The sequence below is a fragment of the Hemiscyllium ocellatum genome, chromosome 21, assembly GCF_020745735.1.
Source record: "Hemiscyllium ocellatum isolate sHemOce1 chromosome 21, sHemOce1.pat.X.cur, whole genome shotgun sequence".
Classification (NCBI taxonomy): domain Eukaryota; kingdom Metazoa; phylum Chordata; class Chondrichthyes; order Orectolobiformes; family Hemiscylliidae; genus Hemiscyllium; species Hemiscyllium ocellatum.
This window is the reverse complement of record NC_083421.1, coordinates 52232493-52251432: the sequence shown is the minus strand read 5'-3', so window position 1 is coordinate 52251432 and position 18940 is coordinate 52232493. Positions and strand designations below refer to the sequence as shown.

The window sequence follows — 18940 nt, the reverse complement described above, 5'->3', positions numbered from 1 at the left end:
AAATAGAGTTGGAGGGGGAAATGATGCACTCCACTCCCTGCGGCGCCCACCTCTCCCTGAAGAACTCCAGTGTGTTGGTGGACACCGCGTGCTCCTTCTCCAAGGACACCCGGGCACTAACGTAACCGCGGAAGAGGGGCAGGCAGTCGGCCCTAACGACCCCCTCCACGGCCCGCTGCCTGGACCTGTTTATGGCCAGTGACACTCGTTTTTTTTTTGATTTCCACCACCAGGAAGAAAGGAAACACCCGGGTGGCCTGTGACAAGCACTGCCCTTCACATCAAAGGGCAATGCTATGTGATCAAAACAGTGAAGAGACACCGGTTTATTTTTTTTCCTTTTTTTTTGCTGTGTGATCAACCTCCTGGTTAAATTCTTTTTTTAAGACGCAAAGTGCACAAATCTTTATTCAATATCCACCACCAGGAAAAGTAGGAAAACACCCGAGTGGCCTGTGACAAGCAGTGCCCTTCACATCAAAGGGCAATGCTGTGTGAACAAACAGTGAAGGGGAGGGCAGGGACTAAATCAAAATAGAGTTGGAGGGGGAAATGATGCACTCCACTCCCTGCGGCGCCCACCTCTCCCTGAACAACTCCAGGGTGTTGGTGGACACCGCGTACTCCTTCCCCAAGGACACCCGGGCCCTAACGTAACCGCGGAAGAGGGGCAGGCAGTCGGCCCTAACGACCCCCTCCACGGCCCGCTGCCTGGACCTGTTTATGGCCAGTGACACTCCTATTTTTTTTTTCTTTTTTTTCCCTTCTGTTTGTTTATTTTTTTTTATTAACCCCACACTACCGCCTAACTGCGGTAGTGCTTATTTTCCCCAGCACCCATGGTGTGTGTGTGTGTGTGTGTGTAGTTGTGAGACATAGTGAGAGACGCAAAGTGCACAAATCTTTATTCAATATCCACCACCAGGAAAAGTAGGAAAACACCCAAGTGGTCTGTGACAAGCAGTGCCCTTCACGTCAAAGGGCAATGCTGTGTGATCAAAACAGTGAAGGGGAGGGCAGGGACTAAATCAAAATAGAGTTGGAGGGGGAAATGATGCACTCCACTCCCTGCGGCGCCCACCTCTCCCTGAACAACTCCAGGGTGTTGGTGGACACCGCGTACTCCTTCCCCAAGGACACCCGGGCCCTAACGTAACCGCGGAAGAGGGGCAGGCAGTTGGCCCTAACGACCCCCTCCACGGCCCGCTGCCTGGACCTGTTTATGGCCAGTGACACTCCTATTTTTAACTGTCAGTCTGGGTTCCCTGATTGGACAAAATTAACAGCCCCAATCAGGGAACTCATATTCTATGATGTCCACATGGCTGACCTTATTACAATCACCAGTGAAGTAGTACGTTTTGGTAGGAAGAATAAGGATAAAGACTTGGTATAGTAATACAGATATCATTTCTTGGATGCTTGGTGTCATTACCCTTTAAATATAGCTGAAATTCAGGATTTAGCGCAACAGCAGAAACCTTGATGTTACATTTTGTCATTCAGTGCTTTGCAACAGGCTACCATGTGGATTTATGCTCAATTCCTGTCCCTCCTGAATATTAGTTATAGCATTGAAACTTTTATCTTTACCCCATGAGCTTGTCCCAATGTGTATTTTGTTTTCCATAAATTACTTGAAAAGTGACTGGATTTTAGTGCGTTCCATTTCCTGTTTGACGGTCCATGAGAATTCTTAAATTGTGGTTGCCTGGATGGCTTGGTAACATCACTAAGCTGGGAAACTGCATTAAAGAATGCTACAATCAATTGCATGGAAGTAGAATCAGATTTTTTTTTATCTTGGAAAGCATCGGATCTCCCTGCCCAACTTCCTCAAAACCAAGAGGAAATTATCATTTGTTCAGCAAAACGGCAAAATTGGCCTGATGAGAGCAGCAACAACAGATTAATAAAGTCATAAAACAAAACAAAGCAGAGAAATAAGATCTGCATTTCCTAACATAAGCCTTACACGAAAAAAAACAGGAGTGGCTGAAAGACATTCTGAAATCTTCTGCTGGTTTCTTTATATCTTCCAGTGTGTCACAACTCAGTAGAAACACTTCTATTTTAAAAAGTCTTTTAGTTTACATTTGTTAGCTTGCCTGCAAGTAACTTGCATCATTAAAGAGTACAACATGACACAATTCCTGAGATCAACACGATGTCAATTACCAACCAAATGCAATTGTCTTGTGATGCTACAGGAGACATCCCGATTAGTCACTGCTACTAGAATCAGCCTACGCTGCTCCAGTCTGTTCTAATAGTGACATAAATACCGCAGTAAAGCATGCAGGATGACACTGTACATTGAAGCTTTAATGGTTTGTACTGTCATGGACTTCAACACTTTATTAACTTGTTGTCTGGACCTTTTTGAAGTAGAATGTGTGCCCTGTCTGCAAGGCAACATTATAAATTAAGAACAGGATGCCTAATTTTATTATGTCTCTGAAGCGAGAAGCAAATCTTTCCTTATGTAATGAATTATTTAGTTTTATTCGTAGTGTCTGTTATTCACCGGGTATTACTATACCTGTGAGCTGTGGTACTTCCCTTTAACTTAATTTAGGAGCTAACTGAGTGATCCTGCATGACCAGTGACATACAGAATATGCTTTACCCTCAAGTTTATGGTCTTTCCCAAAATCCCAGTAATACCCAAAGGGCAGATCTAAATGGCAAGAAGACTTATAACCCCTAAGTTTAATAGACTCTGTAGTATCAAAGCTAACATTTTCTCAGAAAATAGGAGCATAAATACAGATGTTTATTTACTGCTATTGTTTGTGAGGGCTAGTAAGGGACAATGGCAACTGAAATACTGGAATACTGGAAGTGATGGTAAGAGACATTAGATGTAGCACTGGCCTTGGCCACACAATCACCTTGGATGAGGCAAGATTGACTGCCCTTGACATCAAGACATCAATCAACCCAGTGTGGCATTAAAGCGCCCTAGCAAAACTGCAGTCAATAGAAATCAGGGGAAGTCTTTTCACAAGTTGGAGTCATACCTAACACAAAAGGTTGATAGTTGTGTTTGCTGGTGGTCAATCACCTCAGCAGCAGGACACCTCTTCAGGAATTCCTCAGGGCTGTTTTCTAGGCCCAACTGTCTTCAACTTTATCATCAATGACTTTCCCTCTGACACAGAGTCATTGAGTCATAGAGCATGGAAACAGACCCTTTGGCCCAACCAGTCCATGCCGAACATCATCCTAAAGTAAACTAGTCTCACCTGCCTGCTCCTGCTCCGTATCCCTCCAAACCTATCCTATTCATGTACTTAAGGTCAGAAGTGGGGAGATACACTGATAATTGCACAATATTCACCATTTGTGACTCCTCAGATGCTGAAGAAGTCCACATCTATATGCAGCAAGACCTGGATGTTTAGGCTGACACACAAGTTCAGGCAATGGCCATCCCAAGGAGAGAATCTAACCATTATCCTGAGATATTCAATGGAATTGGCATTACTGACTTCCCATTAGCAATATCCTAGGGTTATCATCAATCAGAACAGGCCATAAAGTGGCTATAAGAACAAGTTGGAGACTCAGAATTCCACTGTAACTCATCTCCTTTCTCTGCAGTGTTGGGCTACCATCTGCAAGCCACGAGTCAAGAGTGTGATGGAATATTCCCCTCTTGGCTAAATGAGTTCAACTCCAACAAAACTCAAAAAGCTTGACACCATCCAGCTTGCTGCACTTGCACTCCATCCACCACCTTCAACATTCACTACCCACACCACTAACATAGTGCAGCAGTGTGTACCATCTACAAGATGCACTGTCAGACCAACATTCTTTCCAAAGCAACTTTCAAACCCACAAACTCCATTACATACAAGGTCAAAGGCAGCAGATCCAAGAGAACCACAACCTGCGATTTCCCTTTCAGGACACATCCCATTCTGACTTGGAATGACATTACCATTTCTTCAATGTTAAATGAAGATAAAAATCACGGAAGTCCCTTTCTAACTTACTGTGGGTGTGCTTACACCTCAAGGATTGATCTGTTTCAAGAAGGCAGCTCATTATTACCTTCTTGAGGGCAAATTAGGGATGAGCAATAAATGTTCGATGCCTACATCACATAGAGTCATAGAGATGTACAAGGAAACAGACCCTTCAGTCCAACTTGTCCATGCCAATTAGATATCCCAACCCAATCTAGTCCCACCTGCTAGCACCCGGACCATATCCCTCCAAACCCTTCCTATTCATATACCCATCCAGGTGCCTTTTAAATGTTGCAATTGTACTAGCCTCCACCACTTCCTCTGGCAGCTCATTCAATACACACACCACCCTCTGCATGAAAAGGATACCCCTTAGGCCTCTTTTATATCTTTCCCCTCTCACCTTTGTCCTCTAGTTCTGGACTCCCCCATCCCAGGGAAAAGACTTTGTCTATTTACCATATCCATGCCCCTCATGATTTTATAAACCTCTACAAGGTCACCCCTCAACCTCTGATGCTCCAGGGAAAACTGCCCCAGCCTATTCAACCTCTCCCTATAGATCAAATCCTCCAACCCTGGCAACATCCTTGGAAATTTTTTCTGAACCCTTTCAAGTTTCACAACATCCTTCCGATAGGAAGGAGACCAGAATTGCATGCAATGTTCCAAAAGTGGCTTAACCAATGCTTTGTACAGCCACAACATGACCTCCCAGCTCCTGTACTCAGTACTATGATCAATAATGGAAAGCCTTCCAAATGCCTTCTTCACTATCCTATCTACCTGCGACTCTACTTCCAAGGTGCTATGAACTTGCACTCCAAGGTCTTTTTTGTTCAGCAACACTCACTGGACCATTAAGGGTATAAGTCCTGCTAAGATTTGCTTTTCCTAAATGTAGCATCTCGCATTTATCTAAATTAAACTCCATCTGCCACTCCTTAGCCAATTGGCCCATCTGATCAAGATCCCATTGTAATCTGAAGTAACGTTCTTCGCTGTTCAATACACCTCAGGTTTTGGTGTCATCTGCAAACTTACTAATTATATCTCCTATGTTCACATCCAAATCACTTATATAAGTGATGAAAAGTAGTGGACCCAGCACCGATCCTTATGGCACTCCACTGGTCACAGACCTCCAGGCAGAAAAACTACCCTCCACCACCACCCTCTGTCTTCTACCTTTGAGCCAGCTCTGTATCCAAATGACTGGTTCTCCCTATATTCCATGAGATCTAACCTTGATGACAGTCTGCCATGGGGAACCTTGTTGAACGCCTCACTGAAGTCCATATAGATCACATCTAACACTCTGCCCTCATCACTCCTCTTTGTTACTTCTTCAAAAATCTCAATCAAGTTTGTGAGACATGATTTCCCACGCACAAAGCCATGTTGACTATCCCTAATCGGTCCTTGCCTTTCCAAATACATGTACATCCTGTCCCTTAGGTTTCCCTTCAACAACTTGCCCACCACCAACATCAGGCTCACCGGTCTATAGTTCCCTGGTTGTCCTTACCATCTTTCTTAAATAATGGCACTAGCCAACCTCCAATCTTCTGGCACCTCACCTGTGACTATCGATGATACAAATATCTCAGCAAGGGGCCCAGCAATCACTTCCCTAGCTTCCCACAGAGCTCTAGGGTACACCTGATCAGGTCCTCGGGATTTATCCACTTTTATGCATTTCAAGAAATCCAGCACTTCCTCCTTGAAAAATGGACATTTTTCAAGATGCCACCATCTAATTTCCTACATTCTATATCTTCCATGTTCTTTTCCACAGTAAACACTGATGCAAAATATTCGTTTAGTATCTCCCCCATCTCCTGTGGCTCCACACAAAGGCTGATTTTTGAGGGGCCCTATTCTCTCCCTAGTTAACCTTATGTCCTTAATGTATTTGTAAAAACCCTGTTTGCCTCAGCTATCTCATGTCCCCTTTTTGCCTTCCTGATTTCCCTCTTAAGTATACTCATATCACCTTATACTCTAAGGATTCACTCCTTCTTTCCTGTCTATACCTGACTTCTTTATCTTAACCAAACCCTCAATTTCTTTACTCATCTCATTCTCTACACACACCAGCCTTTCCTTTCACCCTGACATGTCTCTGGACTCTCATTATCTCATTTCTGAAGGCTTCCCATTTTCCCACAGTCCCTTTACCCACCCCCAGTCAGCTTTTGAGAGTTCTTGCCTAATACCGTCAAAATTAGCCTTACTTCAATTTAGAAATTCAACTTCTAGATTTGGTCTATCCTTTTTCATTGCTATTTTACAACTATGGTCGCTAGCCCCAAAGTGCTCCCCCACTGACATCTCAGTCACCTGCCCTGCCTTATTTTCCAAGAGTAGGTCAAGTTTTGCACCTTCTCTAGAAGGTACGTCTACATACTGAATCAGAAAGTTTTCTTGTACACAATTCCTCTCCATCTAAACCCTTTACACTATGGCAGTTCCAGTCCATGCTTGGAAAGTTAAAATTCTCTGTCATAACCACCGTATTATTCTTACATATAACTGAGATCTCCTTACAAATTTGTTTCTCAATTTCCCACTGACTATTAGGAGGTCTGTAATACAATCCCAATAAGGTGATCATCCCTTTCTTATTTCTCAGTTCCACTGAAATAGCTTCCCTGGACGCATTTCCGGGAATATCCTCCCTCAGTACAGGTGTAAATGCTATTCCTTACCAAAAATGCCACTCCCCCTCCTCTCTTGCCTCCCTTTCTGTCCTTCCTGTACCATTTGTATCCTGGAATATTAAGCTGCCAGTCTTGTCTATCCCTGAGCCGCATTTCAGTAATTGCTATGATATCCCAGTCCCATGTTCTTAACCATGCCCTGAGTTCATCTGCCTTCCCTGTTAGGCCCCTTGCATTGAAATAAATGCAGTTTAATTTATAAGTCCTATCTTGTTTTCTGCTTTGTCCCTGCCTGCCCTGACTGTTTGACTCTCTTCTTTTCTCAACTGTACCAGTCTCAGATTGATCTCTTTCCTCACTATCTCCCTGGGTCCCACCCCCCACTTTACCAGTTTAAATCCTCCCGAGCAGTTCTAGCAAATCTTATTGCCAGTATATTAGTCCCCTTCCAATTTAGGTGCAATCCATCCTCCTCGTACGGGTCACTTCTACCCCAGAAGAGATTCCAATGATTCAAAAATGTGAATCCTTCTCACATACACCAGCTCCTCAGCATTCATTCATCTGCTCTAACCTCCTATTCCTGCCCTCACTAGCTCATAGCACCAGGGAGTAATCCAGATAGTACTACTCTCGAAGACATCCTTTTTAAATTCCTGCCTAACTCTCTATAATCTCCCTTCAGAATTTCATCCTTTTATCTTCCTATGTTGTTGGTTCCAATGTGTGCTATGACCTTGTGTTGGGTCCTCTCTCCTTGGGAACATTCTGCACCCTCTCTGAGACATCCTTGATCCTGGCACCAGGGAGGCAACACACCATTCTGATTTTTCGCAGCTGGCCACAGAAACGTCTGTCTGTACCTCTGACTACAGAATCCCCTAACACAATTGATCTCTTGGAACCAGCCGTACCCCTCGTTGCATTAGAACCAGTCTCGATACCAGAAACTTGTTTATTCATGTTACATTGCCCTGAGAATCCATCATCTCCTACATTTTCCAAAACAACATACTTGTTTGAAATGGGGATATCTACAGACGACTCCTGCACTACCTGCCTACCTCTCTTACCATTCCCCGAGTTAACCCATCTATTTGACTTTTCTCCCTTACTATAACTGCCATCCATCACACCTCCTTGCTCTTGTAAATTCCTCATTGCCTCTAACTGTCTCTCCAACTGATCCACTCGATCTGATAGGGTTTGCAACCAACAGCATTTATTTCAGATATAATCCTCAGCAACACGTAAACTCTCCCTAAACTCCCATATCTGACAAGAGCAGCATATCACTCAACTAAAGGCCATTTTTGCTTTTTTTGAATCTACAGACCCAGAAAATAGCACGGCTTATTCCTCTACAAAATACTGTTCCAGGCTAACTTTATATTTACGGCTTATATTTTTAAGTTTAATCAAGAGACATATCTCAATAAAATGTATAATCAAGAAAGTACCTACTCTACTCAGTACTGCAGACTTAGAATAAGGCCACACTTAAAACTATTCACTTGTCTGTTTCTGTGCTGTGACCTCTCCCAAACAGGTCTTCCAAGATCAGTTGGCAATTTCAGTGTTTGTTAATTTTCCTAGATGTTCTCCGATGTCCAGTGATACATGAATTCAAATAGCAAAGGCAGTAACTGCACAGGTTCACTGCTCTGTCAGTTAGCAATGTGGGTTTATTTCTCTCTCTCTCTCTTCCCCTGCACTGACCTCACCACGTGCTGCCTTTGTCTGGAGTAATGTGTGCAGTTTGGTTTCCATATCTAAGGAAAGTTATTTTGGTTGTAGAGGGAGGGAAATGGAGGTTCATCAAACTAATCCCAGGAATAGCAGGATTGTCTTATGGGATGAGATTGAAGAAACTGGCACATGTTCTTCAGGATTTTGAGGAATGAGAGATGATCTCATTGAAAATTACAAACTCTTACAAGTCATGACGAATTTGAAGTAAGTAGGATGTTTACCCTGTTGGTGAGTCTAGAAACAGGGGACATACTCTCAGAACAAGGAGTAGGTCATTTAAGACTGAGATAAGGAAGAATTCCTTCACCCAGAGAATGGTGAATCTTTGGAATTCTCTACCCTGGAGAGTTGTGGAAGCTCAATCATTCAGCATATTCAAGATAAAAACCAAATTCTGGATACTAATGACATTAAGGTACATTTGGACAGATACATGGATGGGAAAGGTGTACAGGGAGATAGGCCAAATGCAGGCAAGTAGGGACAGTTCAGTTAAGGAAACCTGGTCAGCATGGATGAGTTGGACTGAAGGGTCTGTTTCCATACTGTATAACTCTATACTCCCCAAGTGGGAATGCATAGTATATTAAGAATAGTAGATTTTATGCATTCGCTCTGTTAGTATGGAGCTTTTCTCAGAAGTACATGTCAGGGTTTCAAGTATAATAATTTTCTGAATAAGCACATGAGGGAGAAAGAAATAACAGAATATATTGATGGGGTTAGATAAAGAAGAAGTCTCATGTAGAGCTTAAATACCTAAATGGACATAGTTGAGCCAATAGCCTGTTTCTGTCCTATAATTGCTCATAACTTTGCAACGTGTTCAAAAATCAGATTGAGCCTCAAGTCCAGATTTACATTAAAACTGATGTCAAAGATGGAATTCCGTCATATTGACACTCCATTGGTCAGCTGCAATTCACTTGTTGACAATTAATAACCTATAAAGCTTTTCCCCTCATTCCCCAGTCTTTTTCCATCTAAGAATCTGCATTAAAAGTTTTCAGCAGCAAATGTATTTCACGATGAGGGCAACTAAAAGGTGACAGCAGGTGTACTTTACCATTTTCTTCAGTATCTGACTTCAATCTAGAAAATGGTATGGCTTGACTGGCAGTTCAATTTACAAATTACACACAAGAATCAGTCTGCATTTCACCCTCTGATTTGACAGTCTCTGAATAAAGCTGCCATTCAACTTGAAGGAAATTAGACACTAAATAAAATTAAAGGTTCATGAAGGGAGCTGCCTGTCATCCTTTGTCATGGTTGCCATGAGCAGGTTTTGTGCATCAAATTCATATGAATAGCAAACAAATACAGCAAGAATTTAAGCTGCAGTTTTGGCCACTTTCTGCCAGCCCTTCTGCAGAAATCTGAAGAAATGGTGAGATGAGTTGTTTTGGCAGCATTTCCGCTGAAGTTATGGTGGATTTGGTACAACTCCACAGAAGTTCTACTTCATAATTAGCACTGAGCCAGTCAGCACTAGAGATAAAAGAAGCTACAAAATAGTTTCAGCCCTCAACCAACTGAACTCCATCCAACTGGAATAAAAACAAAATCCTATGGATGGAGTAAAATTAAATTTGAAAAAACACTTCGTTCTGATGACGCATTGAACTCAAAGTGAATGTTCTGAAGAAGGTTCACTAGACCCGAAACATTAACTCTACATTCTCTCCATAGATGCTGCCAGACATGCTGAATTTCTCCAGCAATTTCTGTTTTTGTTTTGGATTTCCAGCATCCACAATTAGTTGATTTATTTGTTGAAGTTAGGTCTGTTGCCTTCTCCAAGGACGTGGATCTGCTGACTTTCTCCAGCATTTTCTGAATTCCATCCAACTATCTGCAATATTTGTGATGTCTACCCGAATATGTTCAAACCCCCTAGCCTTACGATAGGCAAGAGTCCAAATGGAGAGAACAAATGAAGTAACCATTTCTTGAAATATCATGGATGCCTCAAATTGACAATATATAGTTTAAAAATCAAGTGACTAATGAATATTTCCTGTATTCATTACTTTTATAAAATATTTATTGCTTGTTGAAGTTTACAACTTAACAGTAGTAACTATTCTGCAGCATAGTTACAAGGGCCGATTTGCCTGTTCATGCAATGTTCTAGAGCAGTGGCTGGGGTAGAAGAGGTGCATCTGAAATTCCTGGAGGTATAATTAGCAAGCGAGGTCTGACTTTTAGGATACACGGAAGTGCACAATTGATGGAGAGAACCAGTGGCAAGAATTTTAGATACAACTCAAATCTTAAAGAAATAAAAAGCAACAGACTTAGTCAAATTACTGCAGAATCCTTGTTTACAGGCTTCGAGGTTTCTGGATAACAGCCATATCAGGAGTTTGGCTCCTCCTCATATTCTTTAAAACCAAAATACACATAGTATCACAATTAATAGTTGATGCATTCTTTTCACTGAAGACCTCCTTAGCATGTATGCCATTTCTTGTTCCAAAATAAGTCTGACCAAAAGAAGGAATGAAATCTGAAAAGTGACATCCATCAATAGTGCAAATGTTACAATGCAGAAACTCAGTTCCATTCCAACTACACAATGACAAACTATTTTTGTCTTTGTACTGAATAACCAATTAACTTATACAAGCAATTACTTTCACTGGCACAATGGTTATATTGCTGAATTACTGCAGTTTTCCACTTAGTTTTGATAGGGTCCTTTTCTCCTGTCTAACTTCAATCCTCCAAATAATTTTCCCCAATATCCCACTAAATTGTTTCTACAATTTTAAGAATAATGTTATTTCAACAGGATCTGTTATTACCTCTTTTTATTCTTTCCCTTTTTAATCTTTTATTTTCTGCAAGTCTTCAACAACCTCCATTACAGCTGTCACACATTTTCAGTCTGATATGTAGGACTCTCCATTAGCAAAGAGGATATTAAGACGACTTCTGGGACAGCAACATTGAACACAATATTCCTATCCCTGGAAGATGTGAGAAAGGTGGCAAGAAGGGCAAAATATTGGGTGTTGGCACTGGAGAGCTTCTCTCCCACTTCCCACCACCTTTGCAATTAAGTATTGGGACAGAAGGTCCTTTTGGAAGCTTCTTAACTCTCCAGCAATTAAGACTCTTAAGAGGTTAATTAATGGCACTTAAGTGGGCTCAACCAACCACTGGCCCAATTACCTGCTTTCCTGGCAAATGAAAAAGAGGCTGCCTCCTGTGTTGTAGGAGACTGTCTCCATTTACCCCAATTAAGGAAGGAATTGAGCAGGTAGGGGCAAGGAGGTGGCTCTTGAAAGCTACTTCCAAGCCTTTGCCTACAATCCTTCTCTGATTGGCAGGCAGCCTTTGGCTACAGTATTGAGGTATGTGTTCGCTCAGAAGATCACCGGTCAGTTTTAACAAGTTGACCGGAGCATTTTTATTGATGGGAGTGGAGAGTCAATCGCCACTATACATGCCCATCCTTACAGTTAGCCATTAAGTGGGAACAACAATAAAATGACCAAGGAAAAGAACATATCAACAAGCCTATTTGTATGAATTTGGGCAGAAAGCAGGCAAAGAAAGAATATAGTAGTGCTGGTAAATGGGGAAATGATTTAGCTGCTCATTAAACAATGTTCGAGACTATGCAATAGCAAATATTAGATACCTTATTTGTAATTTTTCTACTCTTATTCCTATTAGTTCTTGTTAGCAATATCCTATGGCCTCCAGAAGCTCCAATACTACAGGCAGGAAGCACCTCCTCATTATGAGTTGGAGTTGTACTATCTACATATTTTGCATACGTAGAAAGAGACAGGCATTAGGTCCTCTATATATGTAAGTAATGAGCTATCACCTTTTTGTGACTCCCTATATCTAGTTGTCCTGAGCAGTCAGCCGCAACCCTTTGATCATTTGAGTCACCCTCTCTCCCAAACCTGAATACTGAAGCCCCTCTCTCAATGCTCCACTTCTGTTTTCTTCCATTATTGGTTACTTCAAACAACTTGTACCACTGGTGTCTTCTTTGGCACAGTACTAAGGTGTCCACAGCTCACCAGTTAATTGATAATAAGCCCTGAGGCCAAAATATTACACAGCCCTCAGGCCTAACCACAAGATGCAGGAATTGCCTCCATTTTTTAGTGTATCCATAGTTCTAGTCTATTATGTAATATTTCCTTCCCAGGTGTGTCAGAAGGAATATCTGCTGTCCTCTGTAGGCTGTTCACAATATATCAGCTACATTGATAAGCATATCCACAAACTGGCATTGTACCTTACTGTCCTCCGCTTAGTTACTCCTCCTGTGATGAAGGGTACAATACACTTCTGTATTTTGTGGCAGTCCCATGTACTTTACCTAAAAATCCTTGTTTCCTGGTCTAAATGTGAGTAGATATCTGACTATAGGAAATATCATAATAGTATGAAAACTGGAGGAACAAAAAAAGCAAACTTATAAGCTAAGACATAGGACACAACACCAAATTGAGTAACAAGTCTGAGAAAGGATCTAATGCATCGAATCAGATCGACTAAAGTCGAGGTGGAAAGAACTGAAATCCTGGACTGGATTTATGGGGTGCCAAGGTCCCCAGCACCACCGCTAAAAGATCAGTAGGGAAGGCTGTTCACGGGAAGAACAGCAGCTCCACTTCCACTTGACTGAAGGCAGGATTTCTGCCTCCATGAGCTGCTGGGGAATTTGGTAGGCAGGAGTTCTGTCAATCCAGCTAGTGCTGTGACTACAGTCAGTCCCCAAGGAAAATCATCACTGGAAGGAGACAATGTAAGTTGGGGGTGTGGGGATTTCAATGGGGTCAGGTTGGCAGATTCCAGAAAGTGGGGTGAGGGGTTTGGTTTGAAAGGCTGGGGGAAAGGTAAAGGGGTTGGTGAGGAGGCACAGAAGATCCATAAGAGAAGGAAGGAACTACTTCCTTGCCCAATACCAATTCATGCAGCAAAATCTACTGGGCTTCCTACTTGAGATGGGTCTCCCCTTGGCTGAGTACTGGTAGGATTGGGATAAAGCTTTTAATTGACCATTATTGGTCACTCAAGAGCCTCAAAATGCTGAAAGATGGGCAGATCACTGACACCTCATCCAGCTGTCATAAAATTTATTTTAGATTTGGGGCTGGTGGTTCGGTCACAGAAGGCCACATATTTGATGTTTTGAGCTCCCTGTCTTCAAACCCACTGGTGAGGGAGTATGAAATGCAGTCTCAATTTTCACAGGAGGCTAGCCCAAGTCCTCAAGACACTTCCTGAGAAGTGAATGGAAGTAGGTGATTAGACAGGTCATTTCTCAGAATCTGGCTGAAGATGAGAACAAGCTTAATTATCTCAAACAAATGGTCAGGATCAGTCAGTGCAAGTTGAAGGGACATATCTTACCCACTACACTACGAAGATAATACCTGGTATATAATGAGGGAATCAGATTCTGCGAAGACCCTCTGATAGTTTACCGGAAGAAAAGGAGAACTGGATGTGTCACTTCCTCTTCCAAGATGATCTTTGAAAGCCTGGTGGGTAGGATTGCATCCCCTGATAACAGTGTTATGGAGGACACAGTACTCCACCGTAAGTTTGGAGACACACTTCAATGAGTATTAGAGAATTCTTCCAGACTGGTCCGGCAGCAGAATCATTGTTTCAGGACACCAGTGGTTTTGAGCGTAATGTTCCAGATAGCTGCATGACTCTCACTGTATACGTACTGTTCTCACATGCCTGACTGGCAGAGAGGAGTCATAAGTAAGGTATGGAGCAGCTGTCTCTTGTCACTCAGCAGCCAGCCTCTGGACCTTCACACTGGGCCAAAGATGATTAGAGTAGGATGAATGCTGCTGCCAGGAAAGTGGGCATTCATCAATAGGATCTTTTCAGCATGGTTGTATATGCTCATGGAGTGGTAGCTCTTATGGTTCTGTTACATCTCCCCAATAACATGTGGGTCTTGCAGAGCCATCTGTGCGCAATGATTATTGTCCTATGTCATTGGAAATTGTACAAGCATGGCAAAGCCATCTGCCAATTCCTGCTTCACTGTGGAAAAAGATACAATGATTGAGGCCTTTCTCCTTAAGTATGGGACTTTTGTCACCTCCCTGATGCAGTGATTGACAACCGGGAACTTGATGTTGCCTGCTCCTGCAGATGGATCCACTGTTGTAGAGATTTAGAGTGATGATGAGTTTAATGTTGGTGCCAATCTTATTCTGGAGATCAGTTTCTGCCTTCTTTATGAAATGGAGGCATCTCACACTCCTGGTGGAGGTGGGAGATAGGACAAGTGTCCTCAAATGCCTCATCCTTATGCACACAGCTTCCCCTCTTTGCTGACCATGCTTCATTTCCATGTAAGGCTGTAGCCCAAAGAACTATTGACCCCATTCCTAAAGGAGGTTTTCTGTCAGGTCTTTAATCTCCTTTTACCTCCTTTGCAAATCCAAAAAGATTTCAAAACCCATCCAATAATACTCATATAGGACTTCCACTAACTTCACATTTGAAAAGTACAAAGCACCTCATCTAAAGTTTGCATAAAGGGTCCCTTGTGCAGTCAAATACATGCCGAGTTAAAAATGTACAAATGCAACTATTGCCGCAAGTCAACATTAGAGGCTGTATAATGTCATAATCCGCCCACTCTGTATGCTTCAAGTGTGCTTATGGCTAAACTAGCACCTTACACTTAAGCAACGTGAGGGCCAAGCCTGGAGTGCCTAGGAATGTCACAGCTATCATTTATGTAACTTAGGGCTTTAGCAACACTACAGCACTATAGAAGCAAAACATGTAGCCCAAATGTTATAAGATTCCAGTTCAATATGACGAAAGGTAACGCCAATGCTGCCTGCAGGAGTCCTCTGTAGGCTAAAGAAGCTTCTCCTCAGAGCCTGCTGAGAGGCCACCTAGTTTCACTGGTGGTAACCCCAAGTGGCAGCCAACCCTCTCAATGCAGGAGGTGGAAAATGAACATTAATTGAATTCCTAAGTGGATCAATTGAGATCCCAGCAGGCAGCCAATCTTGCCCATGACTGGTAAGATAGCATGGTGGGAGGATGTGGCCCTTCCATACCACTTTGTCAGACTTCCCATATTGCAACATGTTCCCATAGGCATTAGAGAACAAAATCACAGATGGTATTTCAATGATAGCACTGATGAGATAGCGAGGAATATTACTGAAAAGCTGAAAAGAAACAGGTAATGAAAATTACATTGGTTTGTGTAGGGTCTGAGACTGTAGGAGGTTAGTTTTGACTTGACTTGCTATGCAAGGAAAAAGAAGGAGCCTGAAGTTGTTGTTGCATAGTTTATTGAGACAAAACAAGCTCCTTCAACTCCTCACCCTGAACATCTTCATGCAGATCATGTATCATAATTCATGGACCACAGTTGGAACCTTATGTTATTTTGAACATCCATTAGAGAAAGGAATTGGAGCTACCAAAGTGGAATGCATTAATTTTACAGGATAATACTAGAAATGCAAGGATAAAGCTATGGCAACATTACTGTAAATTTAAGGTTGTATCATGGTAGAAGGGAAGTTTCAGAGCTGAGCTAATACATGTTTCAACATTACAAAATTGTAAATGTAAAGAATAAAGGATTATTCTCAATGATTTGTAGGTTGGGAACAAGGGAATATAAATTTGGTGCCTGGGGAGGCTAAGACTTCAAACCAAACAGCTATTATAACTTTATATAAACAGCAAATGTAATCAGTAAATTTTAAGCTAGCTAAGAAGAAAATCAATGAAGTTCATAATTCATCTTTTGCCACTTTGGTTATGTAATAAAATGTACAACATGGGCCTTTAGGATAAACCTACGGTGTAAAATGGCTTACACAATTGATCATTTGAAAGAGAAACACTGACCTTTCACCTGTAATTGGATCAGTCATCCTCATTGTGAGACGCTCAATGACAGCATCATCAGGAACATCCAGGAAAAACACCCTTTGAGAAAGCAGAAAATAAGCAGTCTGGTTTGTGTAGAAGATTGATATATCTGAACCAGAATGAAAGCAGTCAAACTATGCACTGATAAGACTTAGTCAATAACCCATTGCACTGAACAGGTATCCCAGACTAAACTCTGATTACAAATATGTATGCATCAGTCCTTTGTATATCTTATCTAAACCAACTGAAAAGTAGCATTACAACTGCAAGACAAATTAATTTAACTTTTGTCTTGATTTTCCATTTGGCAATGCTGTAGTTGTGGATAGCAGCAAAGGAAATGTGAATATCAGTAACGTAGTAGAAGCTTTTACAGATATTGGAAAACTTTGAATATTTCAGGAGAAATGGTCTAAAAAAGAATCAAGCTTAAATGTTTATGGGAGGTACAATGCATTTGATGACAATATGAAAGAAGGCTCATCACCTGATGACGGCTGTGATGTATCACAGGAAAGGGAAAGGGAAAGCCACCCATGTCTACTGCAAAACTGTCTTAAATACAAATATCTTACCATGTCTCCTTGGTGATCTCCTCAAAATATACTAATGAATAAATATATTCATGTCAGACTGTACTAATGTTTATCTATTTCCAAAGGTGTTTAAGACATAATGTCCCAAAAACACCTTGATTAAAACTTATTTACAAGAAAGATACAAAGCATAAAGGATGTATACAATTTTTAATCATGTTCATAATGTACGTAAAAGTACTGTAACTGGCACTATAATAATTTGTGTACCCTGCAGCCATTTTGAAAACACCCGAATAAATCATATTTGGTGTTGTTTGGTTCCTTCTTTTATGCAGGTGGTGCATCGAAAAATGCTCAGATACCAGCTGTACTGGCCCTGTCTCAGAGATCGACTTCCTCCAGCACAGCCCCCGCTGGCCATTTCTTGTTTAAGTCATAATTGATTGTGACAAATCTACCTCAGTTGTGAATAAAATCTCTCCAGGGGCAGAAGAGACACTGTATTTGGCTGCCATTAACTGCTAAATTAGCAAGTACTTCAAGCAAATTACAACATCAGATAAAAAACTCATGAATCCAATTAAAAATAAAAGAAAGGAAAAAAAGGCAACCTGTTGAGATAATCTAGCAATAACCCCAATGTATATTTTGGTGAATCACTGCACAAAATTGATTACAGTTTTAACCATTCATTATAAATTAATTTAGAAAAAAACATCAAGAGCACCCCAATATGTTCAAACTTCCCTGGACGCTGGCAATCTCACATTCAACTGTGTAAATGTTCTAAAAGGTCCTGAATATTTTATGAATATTTGTCATAAAACAGAAATAATAACTACTGAGCAAAGCTATTAGTATTAATATTTATGCTGCCTGTGCTGAAATATTCATGTAACAGAGAAAGGGTTGTAAGATGAGAATTAATTTACATTGTGCTCTGTTTACCAACCAGCCTGATGTTTAGGCAGTTGACAAGTGCTGATATGAATCTGTCACTCAATTTCAGTGTCAGAGAGAAAGGCGGCTGTCAGCTTGAAGATTGGGTTTCTGACAACTGAAATCCTGAAAGATTTCCCCCTTCCTTTATTTTATATTTTATTTGTCCACATTTTCTTTCTGCCTCAGGCAATGTATGCCACCCGTTCATCCGATCACCCTTCCATCTGCTTAAATTAACGAATTAATGAGAGATACACTCTACACCGGCCCAAAATGTTTATTGGTGATTAAATTATAATGGGAGCTGTATAATTCATGAACCAATTAGTGGAAGTGTTAGCTGATTTGATGGGATGAGGAGGTACAAACTACATTAACTAATAGAGAGCTTGGGGCTGCTGCTGCCTACCACTTGGATTACTTGCCTAATTGCTTTACTTTATCTGCCTGTCACAGATAGCCATGCATATTTCATCATTCTCAAAGACTTCAATTGTTTACTTTCTTGTTGATCCTGTAACATGTAGAAGCTAAGCCAAGCTTTTGTGTAGTTAAAACCATCCGGAATTGAATCAGTTTTTGGCTGTTTGCGTAGAAGGCTGAAAGAGTAACCCACTTATCTCTTTAGATCTACTTTGGAGCTCATTTTTCTTTAATTTCCTCTCCCATCATGCCTACTCCTCTTTCTGCTGGTAATGCATGGTAGTGTCCTCCAATCTTATTTTCTTTTGTATACTTGTCAAATGAAGAGTGACCATAAATAGAAAATAGAACCTGTCGTCTTTGCATCCAGTGACAATATCAATCTTTTCCAGGTCTGGCATATGGCATTAGATGTAATAAAGAGCACTCTGCCTTAGAAAAGCAAATCTACCCCTCAGTAGCTCATTTCCATAGTCCAAACTACCTAACCTTTTGGCCTCTTTGAATAAGATTGCCCAATTAGAACTCATGTTTGGACAGTTTTATGTCATCGATTTGCACACAACGGGAACTGATTGCTTGCTAAAATTCATTTCTGTCAGAACCCTGAACACTTACCAGAAAGGGAGGAAACTTTCATCTCATCTGTCTGGACTGACCAATATTCCTTCCTCCACTGACGTGAGGCACACTTGCTGTGGGGCAGAATTTATTTAATTCTTTTTTT

At 41.3% G+C, this 18940-nt stretch overlaps 1 protein-coding gene across 2 annotated transcripts in view; it reads right to left on the bottom strand.

Moving 5' to 3' along the window:
- ak8 (adenylate kinase 8) overlaps positions 1–18940 on the bottom strand; it is a 159149-nt gene that overhangs the window by 11615 nt on the left and 128594 nt on the right. For both annotated transcript variants that reach the window (XM_060841099.1, XM_060841100.1), the window contains one exon: positions 16283–16363. In XM_060841099.1, coding sequence (XP_060697082.1) covers positions 16283–16363 — 81 coding nt within the window. The remainder of the gene's footprint in view (positions 1–16282; positions 16364–18940) is intronic.